At 49.5% G+C, this 15,313-nt stretch overlaps 1 protein-coding gene across 1 annotated transcript in view; it reads left to right on the top strand.

The window, feature by feature from the left end:
- The window catches only part of RMDN3 (regulator of microtubule dynamics 3), a 19,793-nt gene that overhangs the window by 1,914 nt on the left and 2,566 nt on the right, over positions 1 to 15,313 (top strand). The window contains exons 3-10 of the mRNA XM_008632536.2: positions 233 to 379; positions 4,202 to 4,460; positions 5,180 to 5,282; positions 6,088 to 6,148; positions 12,280 to 12,355; positions 13,144 to 13,221; positions 14,374 to 14,472; positions 15,037 to 15,090. Coding sequence (XP_008630758.1) covers positions 233 to 379; positions 4,202 to 4,460; positions 5,180 to 5,282; positions 6,088 to 6,148; positions 12,280 to 12,355; positions 13,144 to 13,221; positions 14,374 to 14,472; positions 15,037 to 15,090 — 877 coding nt within the window. The remainder of the gene's footprint in view (positions 1 to 232; positions 380 to 4,201; positions 4,461 to 5,179; positions 5,283 to 6,087; positions 6,149 to 12,279; positions 12,356 to 13,143; positions 13,222 to 14,373; positions 14,473 to 15,036; positions 15,091 to 15,313) is intronic.

Below are 15,313 nucleotides of genomic sequence, written 5' to 3' on the forward strand. Positions count from 1 at the left end.
CTGGATGAACATCACACCTGTGGGTTCTCCAGGGATTGTCCATGGAGCAGGATTTGCTTCACCTGCAGAGCACAGCATTAGCTCCATTTGAGTGTGTACAAACAGGACTAAACCACCTGATGAACTCCTTGGATATGGGGGGAGTTGGGTGGAGTCTGCTGGAGAGGAGAAGGGGAATAGCAGATAGTTGACCACCAAATATTTATTCCTCTCCCTTTTTCTTTCCCTCCAGGACCCACCTGGAAGAAACGCAGCGAGTGACTCGCAGGAGGAAGTTCCCCTTCTCCAGGGAGAGAAGTGACTCCACAGGCTCCAGCTCCATCTATTTCACAGCCAGCTCAGGCAATGCCAACACAGATGATGGAGAGAGCGAAGGGGGGTAAGCTGAGCACTGGGACGGACCTTTTAGGGGATTTGGTGCCACATCTGGGCAGTTTAGAACATAAAAGAGGGAATTTTTTTCTCCTACAGCCTGTTTTAGTTTGCTTTTATTACCCTAAATGTGTTACTGCCAGGGCCAGACTGAGAGGTCTGAAACGATCCTGGCTTTTAGAGAAAGGCAAATACACTTATTTTTAGGGTTTTTAAAGGGATTATTTGGTTAAGGAACCTTGCAGAAGGAAGGGAAGTACGAGTCCCGCCTGGCACTGGAGGGAGAGAGTTTAGAAATCAAATTTCCAGACAATGTCTATATCAATATATTAATAAATATTATGATTTTTCATACACACATATACATATGTGTATTTTAATGTGTATATAGATACACATAAATATAAATATATATAAATAAATCTATAAATATATGTTTTAGAGTGTGTGGAGAACTTGAGAAAGTTAAAAATGTGTTAGCTAAATGTCCTCAATGCACTGAGATGTCTTCAGTGAGGATATTTCTTAGGAATTTCTCTCCCTGTGTCACACTGATCAGTTGTGTTAAGGTCTTAGGGTTTAAAATCAGGTGAAAACGGTCAGATCACCAAATCAGGGAATATCCTGAGATAGAAGGGAGCCAGGAGGATCATCCAAGTCCAACTCCTGGCCCTGCACATGATGGAAAAGTTCTGTGTGGTGTAAGAACATCATCAAAAGTGCCAATATAGCTGCTGGTTTATACATGTTAGGTAACAAGTTCTCCTGCACACGTGGTTGCTGATTTTCTGAGGAAATGCTGCTCTTTTGTGCCTGAATCTGACCACTTATGTAGCTTTTGGGGGTGTGGAAGTGTGTCCCAAAAAACAGGTGGTGCTGCCATATGCGTTTTCCCAGAGCAGTTGGGATGAAATGTCATTTAAAGAGGGATTTTATAGCAGTGGGAGCATCTCAGGGGGAATTTGGACAGCCAAACAACCTGGGAGCTGATGCCAGCTGGCACTTGGCAGCCGGGATTTGTCCTCCCAGGACAAAGGACAGGGATCTGTGGCTGCCCTGAACTCGTGTTTATCTCTAACAACTGGAGCTGGTGAGGCAGCAGGGAGCTGCCGTGATCTCCTTGGGGTTGTAGAGCTTCATCCAGCTCAAGTGGGTGTTGGAATGCGAGGGGAATTAGGGAGGGAGTGATTCATGGTGGTGTAATAGGTAAGGAGGCTGCAGAACAGATTTGAGAGCTGTGGAGTTGGTTCTGAAGGCAGGGCTTGGCTATTTGGGTAACTCAGATGCACTGAGTCACCGGGGGGGGGGACAATGGTTTGTGAAAAACTGCTGGAAAAGGGGGTTTTGTCCACACATCCCAGCCCTGGCTGTCCTCAGATCTCAGAAAACTGTAAGCTGCAACAGAGGCTGATAATTCAGAGTTACAGAAAAGGCACCTCCCAAGGGCACAGGGGGTGTATTTTGCTGCAAAAACTCGATAATTTATTGGGAATCCAGTGGTGGCTGGTGGAGTCCTTGCATTTTAATTAACATCTGTAATTAGCTGTAATGACCAGTGTGGGAATTGGTGGATTAGCAGCTCTCACCTGATTTAAAACCTGCATCTCAGGTGATGCCTCACTCTGAGAGGTGTCATAATATCAGTCTGGGCAGGAGCAGCTGCCTGTAGTGTGCAGCGTTGTCTGTTAGGGATGTGGATGTGCTTGAGAGGTAACATTTTCGCGGGAGGAAATGCAAGTTTTGGAAAGAACTGCTGAAGCTTTGGAGCAGGTGCTGGGAGGAGGAACGAGCCTGTAGCCGACAGATGAATTTCAGCTGGGTGTCCCTCGCTGGCAGCTGAATTCTTTGAGTGAGGTTCAGAACAAGGAACCCCCATCTCAGCTTTATTTTGGACCTGAGCAGCTTCTCCAGTTTCAGACACAATTCCCAAAAATCTCACAAGAGTTCTCGGGGGGTTTGTGCTGCTTAATTTCCCTGTGTTGCCTTGGCTTTTGGGCTTCCTCACCTCCTCTTTCCATGGGCTCTGTTTTCCTTCAGGATCGCCGTACTAAAGCATTCCAGAGCTTTCCATCATTGTAAAGGCAGGAAAACAGGCTGTTAACACCTAAATCCCTTAATCTCCCTGAAAACTTTGGGTTTCTTGTCTTTTTGAACTGGCAGAATCCCTTAGGGGCTGGCTGGCAGAAAACAGGGTTGGTTTTCGATCTGAAGGACTGAAATCTTGGCAGCTGCCAGTAAAATGTTGGGGGTTAGGATGGGGAAATCAGGGAATTCAAGGAGTTGGTGTTTAATTCCTGGAAATGAGGGGGTCTAGAGAACTAATAATGTCATTGATATTGAGAAAAGTAAATAAATGAGGGTTTTAATCCAAGCCAGAGCTGTGCCAGTGTCACCTACCCTGTGTTGGTGCGTTATCCATTAATTCAGTGTCATCTCCAGTGTGAGCTGACATCTTGCAGTGTGAGGCTGGTGCTTTATTTCTTGCCTTAAAATGTTTCAGGACAAAATGGTGGGGTTTTGAATGTCTGGCTGAGGGCTGGAGGCTGTGGTGAGGGAGCAGAGAGGGGAATTGTTGAGAATTGGGGATGGTTCTCAGGAGGCTTTGATAGCCAAACGTGTCTTGTTATCTGTTCGTGGGCAAAGCCCTGTCACTGCCTCCTTTGGATTGGGGCTGTGGTCACATATCTGTGTCCCCAGGCAAAGGCAGGGCCACAGGGCTGTCCCTGGGAGGAGGAATGAGCACAGCTGGAAGCACCCAGTGCCCCCAGAGTGCAGGGAACTGAGTTCCAGCAGAACCGCCAAAGTTCTCTTGGGCAGTTATTGACTTAAATCAACAAAATCCCCACGTTCAAGTGCACATTTTGGGATGACTGGCTGATTTGTGCCTGTTCTGTAGCTGAGAGCTTGCAGGTAAAAGTGAGGGGCACAGAGAGTCATGTTTGAAAAGGAACCAGCTCTGTAAGTAGCCTCCCTCCTGCTGTGGTACCACTGCATAACGCTGGTGGTTTCAATTTCAAATTCCCAGCTCGGGTGCTGGGGGAGCTCCATTTTCACCATTTTCAGGAGGTTTGATCTGAGCTTTTACAGGATCACCGAGGTTGGGAGAGACCTCCAAAGTCATGGAGTCCCACCAGGACCTCCATAATCCCTCATGTCCTGGTGTGTTTGCCTGCTTCAGCTGCTGGTCATCCCCTGGGTTTTTGCACGTGTGGTGAATCCTTGCTGGATTCCTTGCTCGTGGGACATAGTCCTGGTGGCTTCCCAGCTGGCAGTGGGAAGAGGCCATGTAGCATTTGATGTTCAGGGTGATGGAGGTCTGAGGTGTTGCCAGTACAGCTGTTGTGCCTGAAATTCCCTGGAAAAGGCTAAACCCCTCAGGCTGCATTTTGCACAGGGCTTGTTGAAGTTCCCTTTTATCACCCATCTGTTTAACTGCATTGTCCTGGCTTGGGTTTTAGCTGGTTAATTCTCTTGTACTGAAGTTAGAAGGGCTGAGAGGGAGGAGCTGACAGGGTGTGCAGGGGAGGTGGGGACAGTTAGAATCCCGGGATGCTTTGGGTGGGAAGGGGCCTTAAATCTCACCCAGAGATGAGATTGCCCCCCCCTGCCCTGGGCAGGGACACCTTCCACCTTTGACCAGGTTGCTCAAAACTGACTTGGGACTTAACTTTGTTGTCGCCTTCATCCCTCAGCTTTCTGAGGGGGATATGAGAAATGAGACTGTTGGAGACACTTGGGTTGTGCAGTGTCCTCTGGGATAAGCTAAGATGCTCTTCCTCTCTGAGGAGCAGCTCCTCAAACTGCTCTGGTGCTGTTTTTTCCCCCGAAGTTACACCACAGCCAACGCCGAGTCCGACTACGACCGGGAGTCGGAGCAGGAGAGCGAGGACGAAGTGAGCTGTGACACAGTGAGGACTGTGCGCAGGGATTCCCTGGATCTGGTCCCCGAGGATGAAAACCCTCTGGTCCTGGATTCCACGCTGGAGGAGGGCCTGGGGCAGCTCCTGGAGCAGGCTGACCGCCTGCACAGCGGGGATGAGCGGGACAAGAGAGAGGGGTTCCAGCTGCTCCTCAACAACAAGCTGGCGGTAAAGGTGCCTTGTTGTATTTTCCAGTGCCAGGGGAAGGTCAGCTTGGACATCAGGAGGAGTTTCTTCACTCAAAGTCCACCCTGTGCCCGGTCCCCACCTTGTCCCCAGCCCAGAGCACTGAGTGCTGCCTCCAGGCCTTCCCTGGACACCTCCAGGGAGGGGACTCCAAACCTCCCTGGGCAGCCCCTTCCAATGGCTGACAGCCCTTTCCATGAGGAAATTCCTCCTTGGTGTCCAACCTGAACCTGCCCTGGTACAGCTTGAGGCCATTTCCTCCTGTCCTGTCCCTGTTCCCCGGGAGCTGCCCCCTCCTGTCAGGGAGTTGTGGAGAGCCGGAAGATCCCCCCGGAGCCTCCTTTTCTCCAGGCTGAGCCCCCCAGCTCCGTTCCCTCCCCGTGACACGCTCCAGCCCCTCCCTGCCTTTCCTGACCTGGAAGCCCAGAGCTGGGCACAGCACGGGAGGTGCCCCTGCGGTTCCCAGCCCGGGGGGACGGTCCCTGCCGTGCTCCCGTGGCCACACCGAGTTACAAACCCGCCTTCGCTTCCCTCCGCCGCGCTTCCGCTTCGGCTCCCTCGGAACCGGGGCATTCCAAGGCTCAGACAAATCCCTGCGTGCCTTCAGGTGCGGGTGCCCCGCTCAGCCTTGGTGCCTGGCTGCCCCTGCCCGTGGCAGGGCGGGCTCTGACGGGCCCTGCGGGCTCTTTGTGTTCCTGCAGTACGCGGGGCAGCGCGAGTTCCTGTGGCGCCTGGCGCGGGCGCGCTGCGACGTGTGGGAGCTGACGGAGGACGCGGACGAGAGGAGATCCTGCGCCAGCGAGGGTGAGGAGTTCCCTGGATTCCCTGCCGGGCCAGAGGAGGGCTGGCACTCAGCTGTGCAGCCCCCCCGCCTGCCAGCGGGGCCGGGCAGTTGTTGCTTTTCCCTATAAGCTGGGCGCTTTAAACAAGTTTTTTGTGTTTAAAAATCGTGCTTTGAAAGAGTAAAAATAGACGGAGACCTGCTTAAAGCTGGGGAAGTTGTTTCTCAAAGCTGTCATCCGTTTCTCTGTGATACTAAAATCATAAAATAAATATGAAATAAACAAGCTTTGGCTGTAGCACACTGGGTTTTCCGTGTTGCCAGCACGTGCAGACATAAAAAAATATGTATTTTTAAATTTGCTTAGGGGAGTCGCTTTAATTTCATCCCCTCATTCTTCTTTACCGACTCAAAGGTGCCTATGAGGTTTTGGGTGAGTCAGAATAGAACAAAAATCATCTTTATTATGGTTAAGATGTGCAGCAAAAGATACTAATCTAAATAATTTCTGCCCTGTTTATTATGCACAGAAGTTAGTTAATACTATAGCTAATGCAATTATTCTTTTCTGGAAATCAGTGGAGCCATTTAAACATGGAATTTTAAGTTCCATATTGTCCTTTTAGCCATGAATAGGTGCTTAGTTGTCAGCTTTTTGAGCCTGCCAGAGGATAAAATTATGTATGGGATGTTTTCAAGCCAAACGCCTTGTCAAATTAACAAATATATGACTTTTATGGCATTATGTTACTCTGACACCGTCAGAGCAAGAAACTGGGAGAGAAAGCAACTGAATTTCTTACCACTGGCTACTTTTTTGTTTTCCAGGGAAGGAAGAGCTGGAACTTGCCTTGCAGAAATGGGATCAAAGTGCTGAGTGCCACCAGTGGTAAGTGACTGTTCACTTCTTGCTTTTAAGAAGCGTAGGAAAAGGATTGGAAGGTTTTTGTGAGCTGAGCTGCAGTTAAAAAAATAATAAATCCAAACCCTCCAAAAACTTATTTGCTGTTAGTTGCACTGTGCCACACGTGGTGGTTTTCCATAAAAAGCCATTTTTAACAGCTTTGCTTACTTGGTGTAAGGAATGACTTGACAGGCAGTAGGTTTGGTTGTGACGACAGGAATAAATTTGGTGTTTCTTATATTAATTTAATGATGAGTTTCTCTCTGAAGAGTTCTGGAGGAAAAGCTCCCAAGTGGAGCTGCTTCGAGGCAAGAGGGGATGTGTTTGACTCCATCAGCCAGGCCTGGGAGTGTGGGCTTGGTGCTGTGCCAGATTCCCTGTTTTCCTCTTAATTCTGGAGGAAGGAGAACCATCACTCTTATCAGACAGGCATTTAGAGTCTCCTGGAAGTGTGAATTTTTAAGTGTCCTTTTTAAAAATTATCCCAGAAGAGAGTTTGTGGAGTGGCACAGATATTTGTGGAGATAAGGGAATGTGCTTTTCTGTTCCCCTGGGGAATTCCTCCGTGAGTGGTGTTTGTCAGCAGTTGTTCTGAAGGACTGGCAACGCTTAAATTAGAGTAAAAGGGATTTTTTTTTTCTTTTTTAATGACAATTATTGGGAGAACAGGTTGCTGAGTGTCTTTACCAACCAAGATCTGTGCTCTTGCAATGAGCAAGTTTGTTTGAAGGATTGTTTTGAGCTACTGGCACCTGAATAGATGCCTTTATCATCTTAGGCTGTATTTCAGCTGTTGGTGATGAATTACTGCTTTCCATTGAAGCTTTGATAGGAAGGAGGAATTTGGGGCCAGGAGAATCTCCAGCAGATTGTGGTGTTGAGCTCTGCCTGCTGGTTTCACATCTTCCAATGGATGGGCTTTAGTTGCCAGGGCGAATCTTAAACTTTGTATTTTACAAAGCCAGGTTCTGCTCCAGTGTCCAAATATTGACAGTTTTGCCTTGTAATTCCAAGTTTGGGACAGTTCTTGGCTCCTCAGACCCCTTTCCCAAACAGGGATAAGGCTCCTTCCTGCACAGCTACATCTTGCTTCTGGTTCTGCAGGGCAGCTGGAGAAAGGAGGCAGCAGAGCAGCAGCATGTGGGAGGCGTGGGATTTCCTGGGAATGAAGATGTAACTCCCTTTATCAGCACACAGATTATTGTTTTCTGCCGCGAATAGAGCAGGAAATTATTCCCTTCCCAGCTCTGAGGTGGTCACAAGCTGGCTTAATTGCAGTTTTTCTTTATGCTAATTGAATTTACCCTGGGAAGAAAAAACATCGAGGCTTTAAAGGTTTTTTTTTGGGGTGGATTTGATGCCTCAGCTCTTGGGAGAAGTGACCAGAGAATGCTGTTCACATTTATTTAAATTACAGTTTTATTCTGTCATATTTCTCTCTAGTGACTAACTGCCTTGCTGAAGACCCTGATCCTTTATTATCTCCTGTCACAGGGGAATAATTTATTCTCTCTCACCACCCATGTTGTCTTTCCAGTATTCTTCTCCCTCTTCCTTGTAGTTTTTCAGGCAAAAGTGGAGGAATTCAGTGCAGGACACAAGCTGTGGGAGTGGCATGGCTTTGTGCTGGCGTCATGGTCCTTTGCGTTCTTCCTTCTACACACAGCAGTCAACATCATCTTTCTCCTTCCCACTGCATCCTAAATGGCCACTTCAATAGAAATATTCCAAATATTATTATTACCCAGTTATTTTGCTGCCTCTCCACGCAGGCTGTGTGAAGCCTGACGGTGCAGCTCTCCTGGGCTGCATTTTTTCTGTGTGAGTTTTCACACAGAAATCAAATTTCATGTTGATTTTCTGTTTTATCAGTTGCCTCTTAAAAAAGTTGGTGGATTCCTTCAGATGAAGTTGTGCTGGTTTTTGTGCTTATTTGTTGTCTTCTGGTGCTTATTCATTGTCCTTTGTTCTTGTTATGCCCTCCTGCTGCCCAAATCATTCCTGGTTTTTTGAGGTGCTGAGGAAGACAGGAGTACTTAGCCTACAGTTACAGCAAGGAAAGCTTTCTCCCCCCAGTGCCTCGTTGTTGTTCAGTCATCACTGACATTTTAAAGCAACAAAGAAAGAAGATAACTTTGGGGAAGGGAAGGATTTCTGCTGGGAGATCAGTTCTGGCTGCAGCTCCTTTGGGGGCTGCATGGTTGGGAGGATTTGGCAGCAGGAGGAAAAGTGGTTTCTCAGGAATGACAGGGAGGGCAGTAAATGTCTGGGGCTGTGTGTGGCCTGGCTTTGGGATCTGCCCAGACACAAAGGAGAGGCCTTTCCTGGCTCTGGTGTGGGATGTGGGACAGAGCCCTCCCTGTCACTGCTGTTGGAAGCCGGCCGGTCCCGAGGGAGCCATCTCCGGGCGGAGCGGAGCGGGGATTTGGTCAGGGCTGCACAGACAAGCCAGCCTTGTGCAGAGGGACTGACCTCTGCCCCTGCTGCCCCTGTGAGAGCTGCACTGAGGAACAGGAGCGTGGGAGCCGCGTTGGGCATTGAATGTGCCTGTTGGGTGCCTTAGGAGTAGACTTGTGTATGGGAAGGGAGGGATTTACAGGGAATGATCTCAGAGCCTCTCTGCTCCTGACTTGCAGTTACCTGGTTCTTACCTGGGATTTAGACACCAGAGTCATTCCCTGCTTTGATTGTCAAAGATCTCTGAGCAGGTAGAATTTATGTCCATTTAAACTGATTTCTCCATGAGCTGATTTCAGTTCTCAAGTAGGACAGAGCGAGCTCCTACGTCTGTTCTTGCTTTTAGGGATGGATGGATGGATGGATGGAGCATCAGTGGTTGCACAAACCTCTCAGAAATGAATTGAGAAACAACTGTGGCCTTGTAGAATTCCCAGCACATTCCCCGTGGGTGTTTGCAGCTTTAGGGATCAGGAAAGCAGAGAGCGAGCTGTGGATTTGCCTTGGCTTCCATTCCTCTTGCTAAAAGTAATATTGGAAGTGCAACCAGAGGGATTTCAGGGAAATCTGAGGAAAATGGTGCAGGTGCTGTGTCAGGAGCTGTAGTTTGAATTGGGCACCTTGCCCTGGAAATGAAGCGCTGCCGGCTGAAAGCCGTCGTTGTGGGAGGAATAATAAACTCCAGCCCCCTTGGAGTTTTCCTGTGTGTTCTGGAGAAGTGGGATTGGGTTGGATGAGTCTCCAAAATGTGCCCTTTCTTCTGGAGAGTCTGGCAGTTCGGTGGAACGTCTCGGTCACCAGCCCTTGGCAGTTCCGTGGGTACATCTGGCTGTCCGTGGGCAGATCCTGGATTTTTGAAAAGGCACAGCATTCCCAATACACCTGGGAGATGGATTCATTGAACACCTGGCAGTGCTTCAGGATTTAACTCTTGGTGCATCACTGCCCAGATCTGGCCAATCTTGAGCTGCATTCTGGATTTATGAGCCGAGTGTTTTCCGTTCCGCAGGCGGATTAGACGGAATTTGCTGTCAGTGTGATATGGGGCAGCTCTAGGAACAGGTGTTAGGAGATAGTTCAGAATGTAGAGGAGGGAAAATAGCATGGAATTAGAGCTGTCTGAGTGCATGCCCCTGACTTGTCTGCCCTGGAAGGTGAATTCAGGTATGTGAACATCCAGAATACAGGAGCTCTCCCATATGGATGTTGGTGGCCTGTAAGGAAGGGGCAACATCAGCCTTCCCCACTTTTTCCTTCCATCTTGTCTCCCCTTGGAAAAGCCAAAGCTTTTTTTCCCAACCTTTTCATGATCAGCTGGTCATTAAATCTGGGTTGGGTTTCTGGGAATTCTGCTGTGTCTCCCAAGGTACCAATTCCCAATTAAATTCTTACTTTAATTTTTGGTTGTTGCAGTCTAAATCCCTGCCTGCTAATTCCCTGTCCCCTTACTCAGGTGCAGGGACTCGCCTACATCTACCCAGTGCACCTTCAGGAAGGTGAAAAACTGGGAATGCTCATAAAATATTGGGAAAACTGTCTTTGAAGTGGTTGAAGGAGAGAAGAGCTGTGTTTGGGCTGGCAGAGCACCCTGACTGTGGAGGGGAGGTCCTGCAGGCTCTGTATTCCATGGCAGAGTCCTGCTTCCAGGGAAGTCAGCGTGCAGAACCCAAACAGTCCTTCCCAGTCCTGAGCCTGGGGATTGAAGCTGGAAGAGGAGGCTCTCTCTGCTGGGGGTTCCTGCTTCCACAGAGTTTATTTCCTAAAAGATGGGGAAGTGCTGAGCTGAGATTCCTGTGGGAAGTGGTGTGTCAGCAGCTTAGTGAGGAGTCCAGCTGATGAATCAAGGGAAATCCTAAGGAGAGCTTTGGATGGGTCTAAGCAGTGCTGCACGGGGCACACACCGGTTACAGGGGATGAAAATCCACCATATATATATATTTAGGTTATTTCATGGCATCAAAATGGGACTGAAATTTAATTTACTGCTGCTTTTATGGCTTTTTCATCAGCATTTCACCAGGCTGTTAAAAACCCCCTGGAATTTTTATTTTACATGAGACAACTGCATGATTTATTGTCTCAGAATATTTTATCTCTTGATCTTAGAGAATAACCTTTTTATTGGCTTGTATTTCTCAACCCCTGTCGTGCTGTGGTTAGGGATGTGTAGTCCAGGCTGAGGTTTGTTGGGAAACAAAGAAGATCCTGAAAACACTTGTTCCATCATCTGCACTCAGCAGAGTGGGGCAGTGGAGCCGTGAGCTTTTCCAGCTGGCAGGAAAAGGCTTTTGTCCCATAACACACTGATCTGGTGATCCTTGCCATTACCATGACAAATAAGAATTTTAGAGCTGAGCCAGAGCTTCTCCACAAGAAAATTAACAAATCAAAGGAAGAGATTTAAGGCAAAATGGTAAATTATTCAGGAAACTGCAGCATTGGAAATGGAGCAGTGAGGGGATCTGTGGGATTTTGTGACTCTGAGGAAGGTGTAATTGGAGATTTAAAGGTCTCCTGACAGATTCCTGCATATCTGCTGTGGTTAATCATGCCCAGGGATGCTTTGGGATATTGATGTCGGTATCTGGCAGTGCTGGGGTGTGGGTGTAGGAAAAGGGATTTTATTTGCATCTTTCTGCTTTTCAGCTTTAATTTTTTGCCAGAAGGAGCCATGTTATTCATTTGTCTGTCTGTTCCACCTGATTTTTTTTGAGCCAAACTCAGAGAAGGGATGGAAGCGTCCTCTATTCCCAGCGGGATGAGAGAGGCCAAGCTTCCATCTGCATGTTCTGTCCCACTTGAGAGCTCTGTGAGTGGTTGTTTCTTGGGAAGTGATGCAGGGAGGGAGGTTTTGAGCCACTGGGCTGCAGGGAGGTGAGATGGGAGGGTGCAAATCCACGGGGAATTCAAATTAACCTCCTTGAATTCCACATCTCGTGCAAGAACTGATTTTGCTGGGGCCTTGCTTCTCAGGCTCACAAGTCACGGTCTCTTGCTGGACAAAAGGAAATGGCTTTGCACTTTCAGCACTGACCTTGTGTTCTCTGTTTCCCAGCTGCAGGATGTAGGTAGGTGTTCCCAGTATTTCCCTGGCAGCAGAGCTGGGCTGCTGCAGGAGGAGCTCGCAGTGCCCCGTAGTTCCTTAGGGCTGCTCCTGGTCTGCCTCTCGCTGCAGTAGCTTCAGTGTGCTCTGCTCTGTGTTCTGTCACAGTTTTCCCTGCTCAGAGAGGCAGTTCTGGGTGTGGAAGTGTGCTGCTCCTGGTTTGTAGCCATCAGTGCAGCGAGTTGGTGCCTCACACCCAGCCCCTCCCGCTGCCTCGTGCTTCCAGCTCATTCCTTCCTGGGTGCTGCATTTTGCTGCTTATGTCTCTTCCCTGGGAGGGATGTGCTGTGTTCCTTGTTTTCCCCACTAAGGTGTGAAGCTTTACTGCACTTCACAGAATCCTGGGATGGTTGGGGTTAGAAGGGGCCTTAAAGCTCATCCCGTTCCACCCCTGCCATGGGCGGGGCACCTTGCACTGTCCCAGGCTGCTCCAAGCTCCCTTCAGCCTGGCTTCGAGCACTTGTAGGTCTTCCTTCTGCAGCCACGGACAGCAGGTAAATGTGGATTAAATGTGGATTTAATCCCAGCTGGCTCATGCAGGTGTGTCCCCGTGCAGGTTCGCCATCCTGTGTGGGCAGCTGTCGGAACACGAGAGCATTCCCAAGCGCATCCAGGCCGGATATGTTTTCAAGGTGAGTGGCCAGGAGGTGCTGGGCTTTGTGTGGGAATCAAACAACACTTACTTCTGCAGCAGGAAATTGGGAAAATTGCCTCCAGTTCTTCTTAGGGAAGCAGTAGATCTCAGAGATGCTGTGAGTGGGTGGTTTGGGGTGAGGAAGCTGATTCCAGCCGTGCCTTTTGGGAGTGCCCGGGCTCGCTCTGCCGTTTTACACGCTGTAACTGCAGGCAAAAAAAGAAATCTTGCAAATGAATTTAGGTAAAGCATGACACTGAGAGCTTGAAACGTGGAATTATGACGGGGTGATAAGATACAGCTCCAGCTTGTCTCCTGTAAGTGCCTGTGAGCAACCCACACCCTCCCGGGAGCAGTCGCTGCTCAAAGAGGATTTCATTTGCCTGAGATCCCTGATTTTTATTCCTGTTATTATTACTGTTATTACGATGCCTTGTGGGTGTTCCAGGGGAAAAGGATGCACGTGGAACAGGCCACAGGTAATTGCTTCCCCATCAGCCTTTGACATGACCAGTGAGCTGGTTATGGCACAGCTCTGGAGTGGGAATAAAATGCAGGGCAGCTTCTTGTGTGTGCAGTAACTCCTGTTGCTGAGGCTGGAGGAGTGCTGCTGTTCCTTGCTCACTGAATCCACTCTAAGGAAATTTGGGATCTCTAGCTGTAATTTTACAGATTGTGACACTGAAGTTGTGGATTTCGTCCTTTCCTCTTTCCCCACCTGCTCTCGTGGGTATTTTATTTGCTTCTGACAAAGGTGTGACGAGTGCTGGTGATGCTTTCCCACAGGAGCACATCGATAAAGCCATTGCCCTGAAGCCACAGGACCCACAGCTCTACTATCTCCTGGGCAGGTGGTGTTACCAGGTAACAGAGCTCATCATCACCTCCTGGGCAGGCCTCTGAGGCATTCACAGCTCCAGCCTTGGGTTTTTAGTCACTGCTGGTGGCATGGGAGGTGAAATGGCAAAGGGTGGCTTAGGAAAAGCCCGAGCTGCAAACTCCTGTCCTGTTCCCAGTGCTTTGCTCTGTAAAAACAACCTTCCTTCCATCTCTGAGCACGCAGGGATGTGGTCAAGGCCATCTGAGGAGCTTCTGCTCATGGTACTGGTGTGGGATGTGCTGCGTGTGTCCCCTCTGCCCCTGCCCCACGGAGCTGGGAGCAGTGTGCCAGCTGCTTTAGGGAAAAGCTTGGAGTCAGATGCCGTCAATCAGATTTAGAGCCTAAAAAAGGGAATGAGAGTCTGCAGTTGCTGTTCCATTTGTGCCATTGCAAAGCACTTTGTCGGGAATGGAGCCACGGTGCAGAGGTTGTAGCTGGGATAATTGACAGTGGCAATTGCAGAGCAGCCCTGAGCTGAACTGCTGGGAGCTCCTGGCTCTTTTCCTGTGTGGAGAAGGAGCCTTCCTTCATGCTGAGCCTGGAGCTGCTGAGGCCATGGAATAAAACCATGGATGGAGAGGTGTGGTAGTGCTTCATCTAGTCTGCCTTGTCAGGATTACACAGGGTTAAACAAGGTGTTGTCAGAGGGATGTGGAGGAGTCCCCATCCCTGGAGGTGTCCAAGGAATGCCCAGACATGGCACTGAGTGCTCTGGGCTGGGTCACAAGGTCGGGACTGGGCACAGCTTGGCCTCCATGGGCTGGGAGGGCTTTCCCAGCCTAAATGATGCCGTGATTATCCAGTTGGGAAGGCTTCAGCTCACCTCTCCCGAGGAATCTTAGGGTGGGGGAGCAGGTTCTTGTGGAAGGTTTAGGCTGGGAGGAGGGAGGACGCAGCCGGGGACCGGTGTGGCTGCAGCGTGGCACGTTGGGATTTGGGACCATCCAAATCCCGGATGTGTGGAACTGCAGAAGCTGCCTCGGGACAATGGGGTTGAATTCTGTGGCTGGATTTGGATGCTCCATCGGAATATTCCGACTCTGCCGAGGGGTTTGGCTGCCTCCTGGGGGCTGGGCAGGCCGCTGTTCCCTGCTGCTGTCGGGCGGGTGGGCCAGGTTGCCCTTTCCCCTCTGCAGGTTGCCCACCTGGGCTGGCTGGAGAAGAGGACGGTGTCGGCGCTGTTCGAGGCCCCGCCGACGGCCACGGTGCAGGACGCGCTGCAGAACTTCCTGCGGGTGAGGGAGCCTGGGAATCCGCCGGGAAGGGGCATCGCTGACCCGCCCAGCTGCCAGCGTGGGATGGGCTGCTTGGAGCCCTCCCTGCTGCTTCCCCGTGGCCTGGGACCTGGGCAAGCGAAGCTGCAGAGAGGGAAAGTCGTGAAGTGTCCCATTCCAGCAATGGGATGTTGAAGGTGTCAGAGCCCAAAGTGTTGGGGATGGGTTTGGGGGTTGGTTTTCCTTTCTGAGGCTGCACAGCAATTCCCTGCTCAGTACTGGATATGTCTGGGCTGTGCCTCAGGCTCTGGGAACGCTCGTGGAGGTACATCCTGTCATTTTAATTCCTCTCCGAGGATTTTACTTCAGCCTGGCTGACTTTTCCATTTCCACCTTTTCCAGACAACTGCTTGAAGGTTTCAGGGCCACAGTGCTTTATGTATTTATGCTTTATGCTCCCTCCTGCCATCTTTTTTTTTTTTTTTTACTTGAAGAGCTGCAGGAAGCCTGATGTAAGAGTTAACTGTGTCCTTGCATATCCTAATGTCTGCTCTTCCCTGTCACACCCTCCCTCTGTTCCTGTAGGTCGAGGAGCTGAGCCCTGGATTTTCCAAAGCAGGAAGAGTTTACATTGCCAAGGTAACCACTCACTCCTTGTTTGTTCCGAGGGTAAGAAACACTTGTATTAAAAATCACCTTTGGCTGTGAAGTGCTGACCAGGTGGAAAATACTCCATGCAAGAGCAAGATTTTATAGGATGATAATATTTCCATTTATTTTTAAAATCTTTTTAGGCCAAATCACCTTGTAGAGGCTTTTGAATTCAGGTTTTTAACAGATGAAATTCTGTATGAAGCAGGAA

The sequence above is a fragment of the Corvus brachyrhynchos genome, unplaced genomic scaffold, assembly GCF_000691975.1.
Source record: "Corvus brachyrhynchos isolate BGI_N302 unplaced genomic scaffold, ASM69197v1 scaffold624, whole genome shotgun sequence".
NCBI lineage: Eukaryota > Metazoa > Chordata > Aves > Passeriformes > Corvidae > Corvus > Corvus brachyrhynchos.